The sequence below is a fragment of the Lissotriton helveticus genome, chromosome 10, assembly GCF_964261635.1.
Source record: "Lissotriton helveticus chromosome 10, aLisHel1.1, whole genome shotgun sequence".
In the NCBI taxonomy this organism is placed as follows: Eukaryota; Metazoa; Chordata; class Amphibia; order Caudata; family Salamandridae; genus Lissotriton; species Lissotriton helveticus.
The window spans coordinates 1,029,762,295-1,029,781,844 of record NC_136071.1 but is presented as its reverse complement, the minus strand read 5'-3'; the positions used below and the strand labels follow the sequence as shown (position 1 = coordinate 1,029,781,844).

Genomic DNA, 19,550 nt, shown 5'->3' with positions numbered 1-19,550 from the left:
GTGATCTTTTCCTCATAGAATTAGAGGAAAATGTGCGATTTAGCCACAATTTCATGGCTGCATGGCATTTGGCAAGAAAATGGTAAGAAGATTTAGCCAATGTAGTAGGATCCACGCAAGTCACAGAACTCTGGACTCCCTTGTGTGTCTAGTTTTGAAAAAACTTTGGATTTGATTGTTTTCTCTGGGTGGTGGCTAAGCCTTGGCTAAAATACTGCAGCTATCTACGTTGCCAAAATAAGTCAATTTTTAAGGTTAAAACGTTACATCTTCCATTTAATTTGATGCCTTTCCTGTTTCAGGTGACAGGCCCATCCACACAAGCGGGATACAGTTTTTATCAGAAGTGTGGGAACACAGAATAGTACAACATTAGTTATCATCCATTAATTTTCTCTCCCTTTTTAGCCTCCAAAAGTAAGCCTGTGTACAAAAATGAATACATTTTGCAAAATGATTTCTGAATCACATGATATTACGTGTTTCCGCAGATTACCACAATTCTTAGGCACAATACATAAATGCATATTTTTCCTTCATACCTGTTAGACCTGGCATCCTTCGCATGGTTTCTCCCTAACATTTTACCTTCAGACCACCTGTTTTTGCTAACTTCATTTTTGTTGGCCTTAGTGCTAAAGAGCTTGTACTGTCTGCTCAAAACATGGTAAAATTGGCTAATACCCAGTTGGCATATTTAATTTACTTCTAAGTCCCTAGTATAGTACACTACATGTTCCCAGGACCTGTACATTAAATACTACTAGTGGGTCTGCACCACAGATTGTGACACCCACTTAAGTAGTCCTTTAAACGTGTCTCAGACCTGCCATTACAGAGCTTGTGTGTGAAGTTTTAAACTGACCAAAACAAACCTTTTGCCAGGCCCAAACCTTCCTTTTTTATACAGAAAAGTCACCCCTAGGATAGAACCAGGGCAGCTAAGTGAGCAGGGTGCAATGTACCTAAAAATCTTGACATGCCCTGGAAGTGAAAACTCTTAAATGTGTTTTTTACTACTGCAAGACATATATCTTCCATAGGATAACATTGGGATTACCTTATTACATTTTATAAGTGTATTTCCAAATGGGAAGATATGTCTGGTTCAAGGTTGGTGTCTCTGGAATCCTAATTTAAAATCCTAACTTATGGCGAAGTCAAATTTTTAATCACAATTCTGAAAATGCCACTTTTTGAAATTTGGCATGTTCTTGCCGTAGCCATTTGGTGCCTGCAGCCTGACTCTGGTCACTTGACTGAGGGTAGTTGGCAGTATGTGTATTCCTTCTAGACAGCTGCATACAATGGGAGCTTAGGTGTGACTGAATGGGCCATTACTGGCAGGATGGGAGGGAGGAGCAGGACCCAGCCTCACTTACACCGAATAGGCAGTGTCCTATCCCCAGACAAAGGGCTGCATGCTTCCTGTAGTTAATCTGGAGCCAGGACAGAGAAGGCAGGACATCTGTACACCTCAAAGGCATACTTACAGAAGCTTCTCCACCTTCAAAGGCATAACTGTGATTTAAAGAAGAACCTCAGACAACACCACTTCAATACACTTCTGGACCTGTGGATACTCTGACAGGAGGACTGCTGTCCTGCTACAAGACTGCCACTCTGCTAGACTGCATTCTGCTGGACTCCTACTTAGCTGTGCTGACCGGCTGTCTACTGCCCTCTTGCCAGGATGAGAAGAACTGGACCTGCATCTATTGAGCCCAGAACCAAGAGTGACTCCAAGGGACATAACAGGCTTCCAACAACCTTGCACCTGTACCTCGACTCTGTCATCTGTGAATCTACTCTGCCAAGTGGTATCCTCCCAGTCATGGACTCTTGGAAATGGACCTAAGATGCTTGTCAGCAGAACAGGCAGATCTTCTCTGCTGAGTGGTGTATCCCTGAACAGAACGGACAACTCTTTATTGGCTGAAAATAAATAAATACATTTATTGGCTGAGAGGCACATTCCCGAGCAGAACCGACGCATTACCACTACTGCGTGGATTGGACTTGAGCAAAAGACTTGCATCGCCATGGCAACCCACATATTGGGACGGATGCACCGCCTTTGGAACTGCCACAGTGTGGAACTTCTCTAGTGCAAGTCCTCATATCTCTTCTTGACAGCAGCCTCAACAACAACGACGAAACTTTGCATCGCAGCTTCACCGCTCATCAGAATGGACGCATCGTCTCAGCTCCAAATCACATCCCTGACTCCGTACTTTGCATCGTAAACCTCGTTGATGGGATCTTCAACGTTGACATAACAGGACCTCGCACTACAGCTTCGCAGCATCTCGGAACCGATGCATAGCCTCGGCTGCCCGATGAATGGTTGACGTGGATCCACACAGCACTCTGCAACCAGGCTTTAAGGTACTCTGTTCAGCAGGCCTAACTGGGTCCACATTGCTAGCACACACTCCATCACAGCGGGCCAGAACATGTAACTTTGTCCTGGTCTGGCATGACCAGTTATCCCCAATAGTGAGTTGTGCTCTCAGGCTCTATCTTTTAATGTAAACTTAAAAATTCAATTTTACTGGTTGTACTAATTGGATTTTTATCATTTTTATCTTGTTTTATTTATTGAACTAAGTTCCGTTTTTCCAACCTGGCATGGGATCCTTTTTGTGTGGTGTTTTACCTGTTTTACAGTTTGAAGTGTTACACAAATACTTTATACATTGCCTCTAAGTTTAGCCTGACTGCTCTGTGCTTAGCTACTGGAGGATGAGCACAGGTTAATTTAGGGTTTGCAAAGTAAATGGCTCTGACTTGGGTTGACTTTGACCTGACTCTATTAATCTATTATTCCATTTGAGGTTCTGTATTTCAAGGTCATCCCCTTGCAATTCTATAAGATTCTGGTATAAGATGCCAATCCTCCCATGCTTCCTGATTGTCTCCAACAAGTTACTTTTTTTGCCAAATCCAATACATCTACTCTCTTTTGTAAATAATCGTGAATTTGTAGTTATTTTAAAAAAAAGTTTTGGAGAGATCATATTCAGATATTAACGAAGAATAAGTCTTGATACCACTGCAGTCAATTAAGTTCCCCAAAGTCATGAGCCATAACATTATCAGAGAAGATAAGGGGAGGTAGTGCTAAGATGAGGTGGGTGTATATAAATTAAGTTTACCAAGCTTCAAATATTTTCAAACCTATATCCATACTTTGTTGACGGCTTGAAGCACTTTGAATCATTTTTTTTTATAATAGCTGGGCTCCAAATTTAAGAAACGATTCCTCTCTGTTTTTAGGCGCGCAACAACTGAAAAACATTCGGAAATTCTTCTGCCTTTCCCTCTCCTTCCCCAACCAACAGAATGCCCATTTGTTGTAAAATACACACCCAATATTAGAACAAAAAATTCGGAACAGCCCACCCCCCTCAGAATCGAGGCAGGGTCATATACCTCATTGCTCGCCTGGGTTTACCTAGTGCCCACGGAAAGATACCACAGAAAGATTGTAGTTTTTGAAGTTACTTCACCGTAAGTTCCAAGGGGACACACCTAAAATAATACAGCACTTTGGCGAACATATCCATTTTTATAACATTACATTTCCCAACTATTGATAAATGTAGGCTTTCCATACTATCCAAGTCTTTTTTATTTTCCGCACAAATGGCTCCCAATTAGATAATACCATTTTATTCAAACACGCATTAATGAGGATCCCCAAATATGTGGCCTCCTCTGTAACCCTGGAATCATTAATACATACATTGTTCAGTGCAGATTATTTGTGTTTTTGTTGTATTTAATTTAAAACCAGATCTTTCCCCATATTCAGCCGCTAGTTGTTCAATCTCTTTCACCGTTTTGATTGGATCTGGTGAAATAACCTCAATATCATCTGCTTATGCTAGTATAGTAACCTCCAGCCATGGTCTCGCCAACAAACTATTTAGCCTATGTTCCAGTAAAGGGGAGCAGGGGCACCCTTGTCGGGTACCTCTTGATATTGCAACAAAGTTAGACTCCAGCCCCAGCGCACATATTTTTGCCTTCTTATGATTTGTGTGTTAAGCCCATACAATAATATCACCTGGGGAAAAAACAATACCACGGTATGTTTTTTCCCCTGGTGTGGTATGTATTCCCCACTGAACCTTTTGCAGGTCACATTGAGGATAAAAGAGTAATATTGATGTTTTCCCCTTTTTCAAATTGTGAAACTAGGAATTGTGACTTTGTTTTGGCTGTACATATTTCGTCAGGCTTTACCTTGTAACTTTTGTGTGGGACAAAATGTTCCAGGGGTCCTGGTGCATTATTTGTAAGTATGATTCTAGTACAAATTCCAAATTAAGCCCTATAAGGCTTGTGGAGCCACTTGGAATAAAACATTTATTACGTTTTTTCTTTGATCAGATTTTACTTCACTGCCCACCTGTAATTCAGGCTTTGTGTATATTTATTACATTCAAGTAGTATTTTTCTATTTGAACATTGATGCTATGTGTTCGTATACATTAGCCATTACTTCTACCGCCTTATGACATGACAAGATTCCAACACCTAAAAAGAAAAACACAATAATCAGGTGCCAGTTTTGCAAAGCGAAAAATTGCAGTGTTTCTATCAGTTTTCTAAATGTGTTTTCCTAAACTAGTTATCAGATATGCCTAGAGCACTAGTGTCTTAAAGGGGGAGGTTTCAGCCAGATTTTATGGATAGTCATGAAAGATAAATTTTAATATTCTGAATCTTAACTGAAACACATTTACAACATTAGCAATTATCCAGAAAAGCTGTGGGACGATTTTATTTATTTACAGAGTTTTGGTGATATGATTTTTTCTGATTGTAGTACACATTTACTGAAATTGCACACCTTGCTTGATGCAGACAGGTCTTTACCTTTATGTCAGAAAAAGGATTTCCTATTTCAGTAAATTCAAATTGTCAAACACAAAATGATTGACTTGAACAATACTTTTTAGGTCTGGCGTTGGCCAGGACCTTTGATTTTATCATAATTAAAAGTGTAGTTTGCATACTTCTAGGGTCTTTCATCTAGCCTTCTTCGTTTATTAGTCTGTTGTTGTATTATTCACATTTTTCTTCCACATTCAGCATGGGGCAGTGGGTCAATTCACTTCAGCCATTGTCTAAATTCACTGCGAATGACGATGTTCTGCTCTTCCACAAGGAGCACAACCGCTCACAAAGTAGTTCCCTTTAGTGCCAGGGACTACTCTTACATTGTGTGCTTTTACACACCCGAAATTACTTCTGCTTGTAGCATTTATTTTATATTGCCAATTGCCCAGCATCGGGCTCAACTATAAAGTTGTATAAAACATAATGATATGCCAAAACAATCATTGACAAAGTCCTAACGGATGGCAGTCAAACACACCTGAACTGTTGGCTTTGGAAATGTTTGTTGAATTTGGAATTTAGACAGCATCATGTGTGGTGCTTTTTTTTCTTTACGTTTCATGCATGCAATTTAAGTTTAAAGGTATTAAGTTTATTTGAAACAGAAGTATGTCATATAACAGGAATGGTTTTAATAATTAATTCGCATTATTAGGATTCTAAAGAAGCTGGCCTTCATACATTCAATAAAGGTATTTTTTTCAAGAATTGCAATATTACTGTTATCATTTGAACAGACAACCTATTAGAACTTCGGCAGGAGTGACGTGAATTCCATTGTCAGTATTAGTACATACAGACTGCGGCTAATGCAAGCAGAATGTGTTCCACATACATGCAATGAATGACTTGCATTTTTCAGTTGCTGAATAAAAATCTTTGTTTACTTTTTGAACTAGTGTGAATTGCTTTAAGCAAATAATCGAGAACCGTAATGAAATCGTGCATAAATGGGTACACAATGTTCATGAAATGTAGGATATAGATAATAGCAAAAATAAAACTGTTTAAACATTGCAAATTAATACATTTCAGTCGTTGGGGTCTGTCTTACTTCACAGACAATTTTGGTGAGGACGAACTCTCTATTTGATTCCTCATTTGTTTGTTTGTAGCTCAATAGCCGGACACAATATATTTAGCAGGAAATACAATTAAACATGATTGGGAAAAAACTAAGAATCATGCCAAGTCCTACATACATTTTAATTAATTTTAAATGTTGTTTTATATACAGTTCTTATATGAATTAACTATTAAAAACAGATAAAAAAAAACATGAATTCATAATTTTTTTTAAAAGCACGAAATTCTGGATTAGAAACGTTTTTTTCTCATTTCAAATTCATTTCACAGATTGTCATCTCATTCGAACCCTTCATGATTGCGCAGACAGTTCCTGATATTTCTTTCTGGGTCCAGATATCCTAGCAAAATCTGTCCATCCTCACTTGAAGAGAGCTGGATTTTCTGGACTATTGGGATTATTGCTACTTTTGTAAATTTGTTTCAGTTAGATTCGGAATGTTTAGATTTGCATGGCTATCCTGAAAATCTGGCCAAAACCTAGCACTTTTACTCACCAGTTCTCTAGGCGTATCTGATGACTAGTTGAGGGTGACATATCCGAAATACTGATAGAAACACTGCAATCGTTAGCTTTTGTAAATGTGGCACCTGATAATTATGTTTCGCTTTTTTAGGTGCTGGAATCTTGTCATGCATACCCGAAGGCGGTTGAAGTGATGGCTAATGCATATGAACACATTACAACAACATACAGATGGAAAAAGGCTATCCCTGAAGACTCCTTCAAGGTAATAAATAAACACAAATCCTGATTCAGAGGTGGGCAGTGAAGTTAAACCTGCTGATCTCTGGTTGATTTAATACAGTTGCTAACTACTGGAATTCTGCTGGCTGAATTACAGTCACCGTTGTCAGCAGCAAATCCGTATTCTGTAATTTCCCCATTGATGGAGTTAACACATCTAACTGAAATATGCTCTTTTTTTTAAAATCTAAATGCAATTTCCCAAATCGGAACGTAATTATACATAATGTTTGATAAACCTATTTCTTTCTGGCCTGGTCTTGAAGTTTGTTAGAATTGGGGTTCTCTAGTTGGCACAGGTAGGTACTTGTGACAAGTAGGGACCCTCTCCTCTAGTCAGAGTAAAGGGCGTACACTCCTAGAATAACCCCCTGCTCACCCCCTTGGTAACTTGGCAGGTGCAGACAGGCTTATCTCAGAGGCAGTGTGTAAAGCATTTGTGAACACATACAATAATCAAGTGACAACAATACACATGGACACCACACAAGGTTTTATATCAAAAATAAGTATACTTTATATAGAGTTATCACAAGACCAATAAACGACAAAAATAATCCACAATACTATTAGATTTCAAGAGTTCTGGTTAAAAAGGCTTAAATCAAGGTTCAGTGTAAGTCGGTAGCCCTGTCCAGCTTCCGCGTTGTTGAAATAACACAGAGTCTAACAAATCCAGCAGACTGCATTGGTCCGGGCCCACTCAAATGTCGACAGACTCAGTCACGGTACCTTTTACTTGATGCGACCGGCACGGATGTGCAAGCCGGTTCCGGGGTTCGTCGTGGTGCAGAAAAGAAAGTGTTGCAGGATGCGTTGTCCCTCGATGCGGTGCAGGCAGCGGCCCGGTGACAGAGTTGGTGGATCCAAAGCTTGCATTGCAGGGCGAGACGGTGCTTCGTTGCAGTGCTTGCAGCTTTTGGTGAGGCGACAGAGCTGGAGTTCAGGAGCTGGCGTCGATCAGTCAGGACAGCGGTGCGAGTCAGGCGGTGCGTCGCGAAGCATGCAAGGTGGTGCCCAACTCCGGTGCGTTCCCAGGACACGAAGTCAGCAGCAGTGACCGCATCTGTCAGACCAGTACGAGTCGGTGTAGCGAGGCGTTGCACGTCGCGGTGTCCACCAGTCGTGGTGCAGGCAACGGCTCGGTGACGGCGTCAGGACGGAGTCAGTGAGCTCAGAGCTTGCGTTGTTCGAGGTGGACGTTGGTCGATGCGGTGCCTACAGGACACTGGGCTGGTCGTGAGAGTCAGTCACAGCTCCCTGCCTCTGTAGCCACTGAAACAGCATTTCCAGCAGCAATCCACAAAGGCTGGTGAAGTCTACTGGTCCTGAGACTTCGGTCAGGGGACAAGCTCTCTTCCAAGCCCTTGGAGATCTTTCCCAAGTAGAAAGTAAAGTACACAAAGTTCTTTCTCCTCTCTTTGGCAGTCAGGAAACCACTACAGGCCAATCCCCCAAGCAGCACTTTAGCTTGGGAATAGTCTCTCCTCAGTTTCTTCAAGTTCCTCTCCTCAGCAAAGGTTTCGTCTATTAGTCCAAGAGTGATCTGATTTCATGGGATCAGGGTCCCAATATTTATACCCCAAAATCCTTTGTTCTCTGAGGGGAGAGGGGCCTGTACCCAGTCCAAACCAGTTCTGAAGCACTCTGTTTACCAGACTTCTCCTTTCCTTTCACAGTGCAGGGCAGGAACATCAGACGCCCCACAGGAGGTGGAGCCAGCATTGTGGAAGGCAAGTACAGTCCTGGAGCACTTTGTTGACAGTCATCCTTCTCTTCTTTCAGTGTGCAGGGCAGAGACATCAGACGCACCACAGGGGGTGGAGCCGGCATTGTAGAGGGAAGGCCCAGCCCTAATCAGGTCCCAGGTGCAACTCCTCCCTCCCATCGAGATGCAGATCTCTCTATTCACCACTGGGCTGCCCCAGCCTGTCTCCTGGAATCCCCCAGCCCTGTCACTCACAGACTTACTCTTGCTGCCCTACCTGAAAGCTTCCCACCCTGAAGTGCAGCGGCCGGGCTTGGCTCCGCCAGAACTCGTGAGGAAAACCGACCGGCCGTGCTTGGCTCCACCGGCCGGACTACAGCCCCCAGCATCCCTAGGGGGGCTGCGACGCCAGCAAACAGCGCGCCAGGCAGCGCATCATAAGAAGCCTGCAGGGGCCGAGTTCCCCGTCTTTCTCCTGTTTACTCTTGCTGCCCTACCTGAAAGATTCCCACCCTGAAGTGCCGCGGCCGGGCTTGGCTCTGCCAGAACTCGTGAGGAAAACCGACCGGCCGGGCTTGACTCCGCCGGCCGGACTACAGCCCCCAGCATCCCTAGGGGGGCTGCGACGCCAGCAAACAGCGCGCCAGGCGGCGCATCATAAGAAGCCTGCAGGTCCCTCGTCCCGCGAGGACGCGCGCGGGATGCGCCGGACGAAGCCCGGACTAAGGGCGGACAGTCTAAGACAGTCCAAGACTGGCCACGACTGGACTGGGCCATACCTCCTGAGTGAAAATCTATTTTTGTGGTGAGGTACTTAGATAATTCTGCCTCCTCTCTTTTGTTTAGTGACTGTACTTGGGGGAAGTGGGCTGAAGTGTTGTATATCCATATTGGTAAGGGTCTTCAATACAATCTTTATATTTGTCGTCATTAGACCCATATATGTCTAAACAGAAGACCCCCATTGCTCCAACCAACACCATGGATAACTATTTGGTGCAGGTGGTGGCAAAAATAAATAATGAGCGCAGGTCTTCCTTGGGTCTTAGCGCCTCACCAATATCGTCGCAAGGGGGAAATCTATGTATGAATTTGATAGATATGGATGCAGGAAATGTCATAGATCTACCCACTCAGCATTTTGCCGATGATTTAGGGCTGAATGTTTCTGTGGTTTCAAATTCAAAAACCAACTCTGACATAATAGAGGAGGGTGATATAGATGCCCTCCAACATGATCTAGAGCCAGTCGAGTGTTATTCTTCTCCATTGGCTCCTGTCCCCGCTCCAAGAGTAGTCAGAGGGGGCACTAAGACCCTCCCCAGAAGAGAAGGGTTGAGGTCAAATAGGAAAAGACCAGCAACTCCCCCTAGCAAGAACGCCATAAAAGGTAAAGCGGGAGAAGAAAATGGGAGTATAGGCTGGGATGATGCAGTTATAAAGAAACTCATGGGTATGTTGGATAATAAACTAAACAGGTTAATCAAACCGTTGCTATCTAAAATTGATCACCTCACCGATAAAGTTAACAAATTGGAGATTCTTTTAAAAACTACCAATGATAATGTGGGGGAGATACCAAATCTGGTATTGGATAAAATCAACGAAAAACAATCTATAGAAATTATATCTGGGGGAGTAGTAGATGTCGTAGCCCCCATCCAGACAACAAGATTAAATCCTGATATACAACCATCTAACCCTACTGCTGCTGATCTATCAGTTACCCCAGGGAAAACCATAGATCCAGGCCCAAATCTAGAGACAGGTCCTGTAGAGCTAGTTATAGAAGCGTCACCCTTGATTCTTGTTCTCGCAAACGTGCCACCTCTGAATGTAGGACAGATTGAGTTACCAGAATCACTGTTAAACAAAGCACTAAACTGGTTGAGTAACAACATGCACATTTCTCCTTGGGGAAAGGAAAAGCTGACAGATGACCTGATTACAGCAAGACGAGTGAAGTGGATAGGGGCAAACCTAAGACATTTGCGGGGGACTGTGTGGTACTGAACTTGAAGGGCCCAGAAGTGCTACCGGAAATCCTGCTTTATCTATTCCCACCACAACGAAGAACGGCAGAACTAATACCACTTACGCTAGACTTCTTCTATAGTAGAAGAGGACTAGGGACAAAGCCTAGTGTCTTAAGGACCAAGTGGTCTGTCGTGGGTAGCAGAAGTGCTAGGGACAGCCCAAGATGTGATTGGGGGTTGCACTTGGAAAATAGATTTTCAGCCATATCCAACCTAAATGAGTGTGACTGACTCGCAAGGCACAAATATCCGCCAGCTACATCTCAGAGAAGGCTAACTAAGGGAAAGGTAGTCATCCTGGCACGCACACAACTGTGCAAACAGCCAATAGAGCCCAAGGAAATCCAAGATCTAAAATCTGGGGAGGTAGATAAAGACCAGCAGGGCAAAAATAGGGCAAGAGCAGAAAGTGAGGTAGTAATGGAGGGTGGAAGAATAATGAGTATTGACCATGTGGAAAATGTTGAGGACATGGGTTACCCAGGGCCAAACTCAGGAAAATCTTCCTTGACCCTCATTTCGTAGAATATAGCAGGCATAACAAATAAGATATCTTCTCCAGAATGGGCTGATTTTATTGACCAACATGACATTATCATGTTACAAGAAACTTGGTCACTAAATCCATTTTTTCGTCATGGGTATCTAAACTATCATATACCAGCAATTAGAAATCATACAGGACGTCTTTCTGGAGGTCTACTAATTTGGATTGACCAGGCGCTGAACTGCCCAATAACACAAAGATCATCCCCATCAAATGACATTTTATCATTAATCATCAGATGGGACAGCGGCCAGGAAGTGGCTTTGTTCAATGTCTATGCCAGGGGTGTTGGCGGAGGCAAATCCTCAGAAGTAGTAACTGCACTAGAACATGATCTAGAATTGCTGGAACCACAATTCCACGTAATTGTGGGTGGGGATTTTAACTCTACTTTTGAACCCAGGGGTGAAGAGGATAGGATTCTGTCCGAGGAGGAGGACATTAGGTGGGGAATACCTCAGTTGGAGGTGCCAGCCATTAAAAGATGGAGTGCTGTGGCAATCCAGCTAAAGAGTCTTTGCTTAGCAAGAGGATTGAGAGCAGCAAATGGGCGTACGCCCTCTGACTTAAAAGGGAACAATACATTTGATAATGGACGCGCCACAAGCAGAATCGATTGTTTTTTGATAGATGTAAGGGCATGGAGCAAACTGGTAGACATGTCTGTGGAAGTGAGAATGGAAAGTGACCACAATCCTTTGTGCTTGACCCTCCACACTTCCACAAGACTACAGATTGTGTCAACAAAATTGAGCGGGTCACTCAAGATGTTGTGTGTTCAAACAACCAGCGCCATTTGAAATGGAGAATGTTGATTGAAGATATAACGAGATTAGAGGCCCTCAAAAAAGTAGTGATAGAGGAAGTAAATAACATCAAGTCCCATTGTGAGAATCCCAACTTCCAGGTCTATATGATGGAGGCACATAAAACCTTCTTCTCCAAACTTCAAAGCTTTTTTACCAAATCTGTAGATCCAAGAAGAGTTAAAAAGGAACAGCCTAGGCAGGGCTGGTACGACACGAGCTGTAGACTGGCACGTCATAACTTAAGTATTGAATTGAGAACGGGTAACTCCATAACAGTTAGGAAGGCGAGAGACACTTATAGATTGACTCAAAAACAAGCGAGGAAACGCTGGGACGAAGAACGCTGGTGCGAGCTGAAACAGGCTTGCGCAGCCAAGGATTCCAAGCTATTTTGGGCCACAGTAAAATGGGACAGGGGTGGGATAGCTGCACAACCACATAACCATGTTGCAAAAAATGATTGGATTGAGTTTTTCAAACCACAGTATGCACGCAACCCAATGCACACTGTAAATTCCCCCCCTCCTAGTATCTTTTTTAAACACCAAATATTCAGTGAAAAAGACGTCAGCTTGGCCTTGGATTGTGTATCAGGGGGAAAAGCACCGGGTATGGATGGAATCCCGGCAGATGTGTTTCTATCTGATAGGAACTCATGGTGCACCTACCTCACATGGTTGGCAAATGCAGTGGCGATGGGAGGGGAAGTGCCCGCTTCTTGGAAGGGAGCGGAAATCATCCCCATATTTAAAAAGGGTGACAAAACACAGGCGAAAAACTATAGACTCATCAGTCTCATTGATACAGCGCAAAAACTTATGGGGCGACTAGTCCAGAATAAGCTGCAACAATGGATTGATGAAAAAAACATACTGTCATCATACCAAGCAGGGTTTCGCCCCTTGACCAGTAGTATCGACCAAGTCTTTTACTTTATAACAATTTATTGGAGAAATTTTATTTTAAAAAAGGGCACAATATATGCTGTCTTTGTAGATTTAAAAGCAGCCTTTGACCTGGTCCCAAGAGAAAAACTGTGGCAGACCCTGGCTGATGCAGGCATAAGTCAAGAACTGCTCACTCTTCTAGTACGCCTCCATGAAAATAACTTCGCTAAAATCAGATGGGGCAAGCAGGGAGAAGTGACTGAGCCCTTTCCGGTGGAGTGAGGGGTGAGGCAAGGGTGTGTCCTGGCCCCAACATTGTTTTCAATCTATATAAATGGTATTGTTGATCACCTGAGGAAATTCCCAAGTGACGCGCCAATTATAGCAGGTTCACATGTACCCGTATTATTTGTTTGCGGATGATACGCTTCTACTTTCGCGTACACCGAGTGGTCTCCAAAAAGTGGTTGATGCCTTTGGTGAATTTTGTGATAGTAGGGGCCTTGAACTGAATACATCTAAGACCAAATTCATGTGCCTTAATTATCACTCTACGTCTAGGGGTGTTATAACATACAAGGGCACCCCACTTGAGAAAGTAGATGCTTTTTCCTATCTAGGAATAATCCTACAGGGAGACATGAAATGGAAATCGCACATTAATACGGCAGTACTAAAGTTTAGCCAACTGGCAGGGGTGGTAGCCCTTAAACACAGGGCCTCACTGACAAAACCAGTAAGCTGCGCTCTTGAAATTTACAATATGAAAGTACTGAGCGCCTGTTTATATGGCTCCGAGCTTTGGGGTTTCTCAAATTTGGGTGACTTGGGGAGAGCAGAAAATAGATTTCTTCGAGGGCTTGTAATGGCCCCACAGAGCACGCCCACAATCCCCTTGAAACTAGACCTTGGCAGGAAAAACGTAGAGGACATAGCTCGGCTACGGCCTCTGTTATATTGGAGGCGCCTGATGGTGACCCCAGAGCTAACCCACTATGTAACAGCATTATTAGATGTGGTTAAGTGTGACCGATTCCACTGTATTGTATGGATAAAGGAACTGCGGGACACTCTTGTAAAGTTAAAGTTGGAACATCTGTGGGGTAACAGGGATGTGGCTTGTTTCCCATCGAAAACAAAACTGAAAGAAATGTATTGGGAGATGGTGTACTCAACAATGTATCAAAAAGGTTCCTTACCCAATTTGTCATCTCGCTTCTTGGACATTAAGATGTTCCCATCGTGTGAAGATTACTGGGACATAATCGAACGTCCGCACGACAGGAAACTATACTTTCAATTTCGTGTTGGAACACTTCCAGTGAATGCTTTTAAGAAACACTGGAACCCTTAACGGGATGAACACTGTCATCACTGTAAGGACCAAATAGAGCACACCTCCCATTTATTGTTTTGTTGCCCTTTATATGCCAGTCCAAGGCGCAAATGGCTAAAGCCAGTTTGTTTAAATATGGGTACTCGTAGTCAATCGACCGCACTTAAATATTAAAATCTGACTGCTCTACACTATTAGCGATTGCGGTAGCAAAATTCCTTGCTTGGGCCTGGGTAATCCGTTCCCGCTCACTATTGTTAAATGTAACATAATGAAGTATGGCCGCCTTGTTCCAATTGCTCTTATATCTGAAATATGTATATATTATTTTAACTGCTTTTTATGAACTGAGCACAATTTTTATGTGTGTAAAGTATTCGACTGTCATTGTTTAATATGTTTTTTTTAAAAAGAAAAAGTTTTTAGCTATAGTATTTATTGTATAGGGTAGGGATTGATGCTTTTATGACAAACGTCGAATAAAGCTTTGAAAATGAATACACAACCTAACAGAGACAGGCTTGAACGGTTAGGCAAACAAATAGCTACTTTCTAAAAGTCATATTTGAAAACACAGAATATTAAAATAAACTTCACTAAAATATGTATTTTATCATTCTGAGTCCAGGCATACTAAACTCAAAGTTCTACCATATTCTCTGAGTCAGTTAGGATTAAAAAATGTAATAATTCTAACAGCCCATTCTGGCCTATGGAGAACAGGTAGCCTTGCAATAGTGAAAAACGAAAATGGCTGTAATTCACTATTAGGACATGCCACACACATCATGGCTTGTCCTACCTTATACTTACAATGCACCCTGCCCTTGGGCCTACCATAGGGGTGACTAATATGAAGAAAAGCGAAGGTTTAGGGACTGGCAAGTGGGTGCACTTGTCCAGTCAGCATGACAGTACCAGACTGCACGCAGGCTCCGCAATGGCAGACCTTAGACACATTTTACAAGGCCGCTTCCGTGGGTGGGACAACCAGTGCTGCAAGCCCACTAGCAGCATTTGGATTAACACGCTGTGGGCACACTCAGTGCACTGTACTAGAGTCTGACAAGTAAACCAAATAGTCAATCATGTTATCACTAATTAATACATTAATTTACATTAGGGAGCACTTGCACTGTGGCACTGGACAGCAGTGGCACAGTGCCCAAAGCATCTAACACCAGCAAAAACACATGAGGCAACAGCAAAAATGGAAGGTAGACCCACGCTAATAGTGCCAGGTCTAACAAAGTTTAATAAATTAACTAGCATCTGGGTTTTTGACATGTTTGAAAGCCTGGGAAAATCAGAACAGCTTATTCTGGCATCATTGAGGTCAAATTAAAATCACTAGAATGATATTTAAAACTATGTTGATGAATAAAATACAAAAAACAGAGTTTATACAAAAAAAACTGGTTTAAATAATTCAGGTAATCAGAGGTCAACAAAATTTACAATACCCCGTAAACATTTTGATATTCCAGTTCGCAAAAAGACACCTTAATCAAATAGCCAATGTGTGTTCACTGGTGTCAGAATTTCCAAGAACGTTTTAATACCTAAACAGATCAGTGCCTTCAGTGGTTTTAACATGTTTTTAAAATATTCCTATTTAGGTCTGGCAGAGACAACTGGCACACCCTATACAATCTATACAGAGAGAATAAGGCTGAAGGTCTCACACTCAGCCCTTCATAGTTGTATGTGTCATTCACATTTTGATCATGTCACATTCACCGCCCTTTGGTTGGTTGTTGTTAAACATCCTTTTTGGAATATTTTGGAATATTTCCTGCGCTTTGGCCATTTCATTGGCACAGTAGGTGTTTGAGTCACAGCCAAATGTGTCCCCACTGTTTCTTTATGCTGTGTAGGTGAAGAGTAAAGTTCATTATTTGAGACAGAGCTCTGCCTTCCATGCAATAGCTACATATTTTAGTTGAGGTGGTACATCATGATTACCTTGAAATTGTTGGGGCACATCTCAACATCATTGCAATAACTAGGGGTGTTCCTGTTCATTTACTCTTCTGCATCAGAAACAGTACTGTGGCTTGTATTGATCGGGGGAAATATTTCCATGAAGCTACAGAACTGCTTTGGCTCCTTAGCCAACTTCCATCAGAAGGTGGCTCCATGGTAGTTCTGAACTACATCAGACATGTTTGAAGCCTTAGTGAACCTGTGCAGCTACAAGGATGTACCAGATGATGACAGAATGTCAGCAGATGTAACAAGCCTGAGTGAACCCTACATGGTCAACAACCATAATGTTGGTGTCTGCAAGCATAGAAAGCTCTGGAAGGCAAAAACACTCTGCACAGGGTTCATCCATTTGGGTGTCAAATTGAATAATGAGTTGCATCTTTGCTGAAGGCTGCTTGACACGGATCTGCTTGATGGAACCGCAAGGAAAATACTCCCTGCTAGGATATCTTGGTGCAGAGACACTGAAGCCCGTAGGTAACTAGCCACAGTTAACCCTGGTTGTATCTATTCCTAACCAGATGCAGCATCCTGTCAGACTAGCAGGAGGAACCAAGCTGAGACAGATTTCGGAATGTGGGAAGCCCGTAGGAGTTAGCCACAGTCCAACATGCTAAAAGAACAGCAGCGCTTTCTGGCTTCACTGCTAACACTTTGTGCCAAATTTGCCAAGAGTTGAAAGTTTCTGTCTTAACTGACTCCAGTGTGCCATCAATCAAGACTCTGAAGCAGATAACTGATCCCCCAAATTACTCTATCACAAGATATAAGTTCCTTTGACTAATGTGTCCCCGCTTGTAGGACTTTGACCATCTAGTCATTCTAGTGCATCTGTCCAGCTTTAGATGTTGTACTATATAGGAGCGGAATGGTAGTGTACGAAGCCAGTGATTTAAATAATCTTACTGAATTTCAGTGAAGGTCTATCTGGCTTACAGCTTTAATTCCTCCCTTTGAAATGGGCCATGGCAAAACATGTTAATGACTACCACTGTGGGCTAAGGGCACAATGCATCAAAAGGTGGATCTCAGAGAAATCAGTGTTTTTGCACTCTGACCACTGTACAACCTAATCGTCATTTTAAGGTGTAAAATTGCCGCATTAATATCAAGGAGGAAGGATTTTGTTTGTGAATTCTTCAGGCTGCAAATATAGCGATGGAGCCTGGGAAGACCTCAACCATTAAACAGTCAGTGTTTCAATATGAAAAAGTTGGCATTTAAGTAATGGTTTTGGTGGAGCATGCAGTGATCCCCTGGCTTGCTGCCCCTAATTCAGAGAGCCTGCAATCATAAGGCTGAAGTTGCCCCTCATGAACTGTTTCTTCCGTGTGAATGGATATCAACATCTTTTGAGAGTCAGTGTCTGGTCAACGGTATGCAACCACTGTTGTTATCCCAAATATTTTGCAGATTGCATAATAAGTAGGAATGAGAAAGATACCAATGTCATATCTCGATCTTCAGACTGACAACAAGTCAAAGTGTACTCTACAGGTTGGAAAGATATTTCTGACAAAGTATGTTTTGTGCATAGAAACTTGAAAGGGTGGAACCAAGGTGGCACTAGTAGTGAATCCAGAAACCCTCTTAAAGGACTCCGACTGGGCAGGCCATTCTGTGACTCTCATTCCTCCAGTTCCAATCTTGAACTCTTCAACATTCTACCATGGCGTTGTTAACACTTCTGGGTATGGGCAAGGCCATTACGGTTTCCAGTGCAGATATTAGTTTGCCTGTCACCAGAAGCAAGAGAAGATCTTTAGGAAGAGGCACCACAGACCAACATGTTTATTCAGCCACTCTAACACACATGTCAATGTCAGATGCTTTTCTTTTGAGTGCATTCAGAGATGACCTACTCAATCCCCAGGCCAAGCCAGCCTCACCAACAGCTGAACACCTAATCAATCAACTCAGGTTTGTAAAGTGTGACTAATCACCCACGAGGGTATACAGGCACTGGGGTCTTGCTAGGATGAGTCAAGGAGCCAGGTATTGAGTCCTTTTCTGAATTGAGAGAGAGAGGATGCTGTTTGAAGGGTGCAGGAGGAGGTCGTTCCAGGACTTGGCTGTGAGGTGGGAGAAGGAGCACCTCCACTATTTCTTCGGGGGATGCGGGGAGTGCAAGCAAGGGCAAGGGAGGAGGAGCGCAGGTGTCTGGAGTGTTGGCAGAAATTCAGGCGCTTGTTGATGTATGCTGATCCTTGATCACGTGGGGCCCTGTAGGCGTGCAAATAATAAACTTAATAAAAATTCCACAAAAAGACTTAGAAACAAGATTGCTTGCTCTTTGCCATCAAATCTTCTAGGAAACATTGCTGCCCAAGACTGACCTAAGTCAGGTATGCCTAAAGATTAACGGGCGCCCTGGGAAGCTCAGGGAGGGATTTCAATTATAGATTGGCTCCGTTCTTTTAAAGATCTGGCATAAAAACAGCTTTACCATCGTGGTTGTACAGACCATAGTTTTGAAAGTATATCGTTAACAACTGTGAATGTTTCACTCACAGAGTCACTGCTCTTGTTCTAGTTTTGTGGGCAAAACAAGTTTCTGAAGGGTGTGGGTGGAAAGGGGGCTTCTTATAGATGTGCTTATATGGGGCTGCTTTACCTCAATCTCCAGGAAATGTCATCTTGCCATGGCTCTGTGCAGGCAGGACAGGCTGGATCTGGCACCTACATAGAATATATGTCACCTGAATGTTATAGCTAGAGCAGGCCTGTGAGAAAGCAAAGAGGCTGGTTCAGAGTTTGGTGGAGAGGGTGGCAAAGGCAACAGAGTACCCTCTCCACCAAACTGCAGGTCTGCCCACCTAATTTACAAATGGGCGAACGTTGAGAATTTAGATGATAGAGACTACTCTGTTTCCATCACGTACATATCCTCCTGATGGACAGATAGAGTAAGGGCTGTCAGAGGTTGGCCATGTGCAATTTAGAGTGGGCGGAAACATGGGCAGTTTTAAATTTTCAAACCGCCACCCAAAATGTGACAGTAAGCAAAAGTAAGAGTTAAAATGTTCAATGATCCCCATAACATGGGAGGATACTTCCATGGTGAAGGAGGTCATTGCTCTATTTATTTTCAAAAACAAAATCCCACTTTGGGATTTTGGTTTGAAAAGAAAAAAAAAGAAAATGAAAGTGTGCAGTGAGGCACCATCATGTTGGCGGAGCAGCATGGCATACTTCCAGTGCATTAACAGGGACCTCTGTGATGGTTCCTGTTTTGGCAGGACTCTACTAAAAGAGGGATTTTCTTTTATAAAATAAAAAACGGAAATGAAAATGTGCAGTGCAACACCGTCTTGTTAACAGAGCTTTACGGCACTCTTTCAGTGCATTTACTCGCACCGCCATGATGGCGGTTACTGTAAATGTTAGAGATGTCTGCTGGGCTGACGGGCATCTCTAAATGTGGCAGGCAAAGTACAATCTCCATGATAGGAATACAGTGATCTGCCTCTACAACGGTACTGATACGGTCCAA

The 19,550-nt window shown here is 42.8% G+C and overlaps 1 protein-coding gene across 1 annotated transcript in view; it reads left to right on the top strand.

Moving 5' to 3' along the window:
* The window catches only part of LOC144784738 (ankyrin repeat and SOCS box protein 4-like), a 170,889-nt gene that overhangs the window by 128,715 nt on the left and 22,624 nt on the right, over positions 1 to 19,550 (top strand). Inside the window, exon 4 of the mRNA XM_078663726.1 lies at positions 6,615 to 6,728. Within this exon, the coding sequence (XP_078519852.1) occupies positions 6,615 to 6,728 (114 nt within the window). The remainder of the gene's footprint in view (positions 1 to 6,614; positions 6,729 to 19,550) is intronic.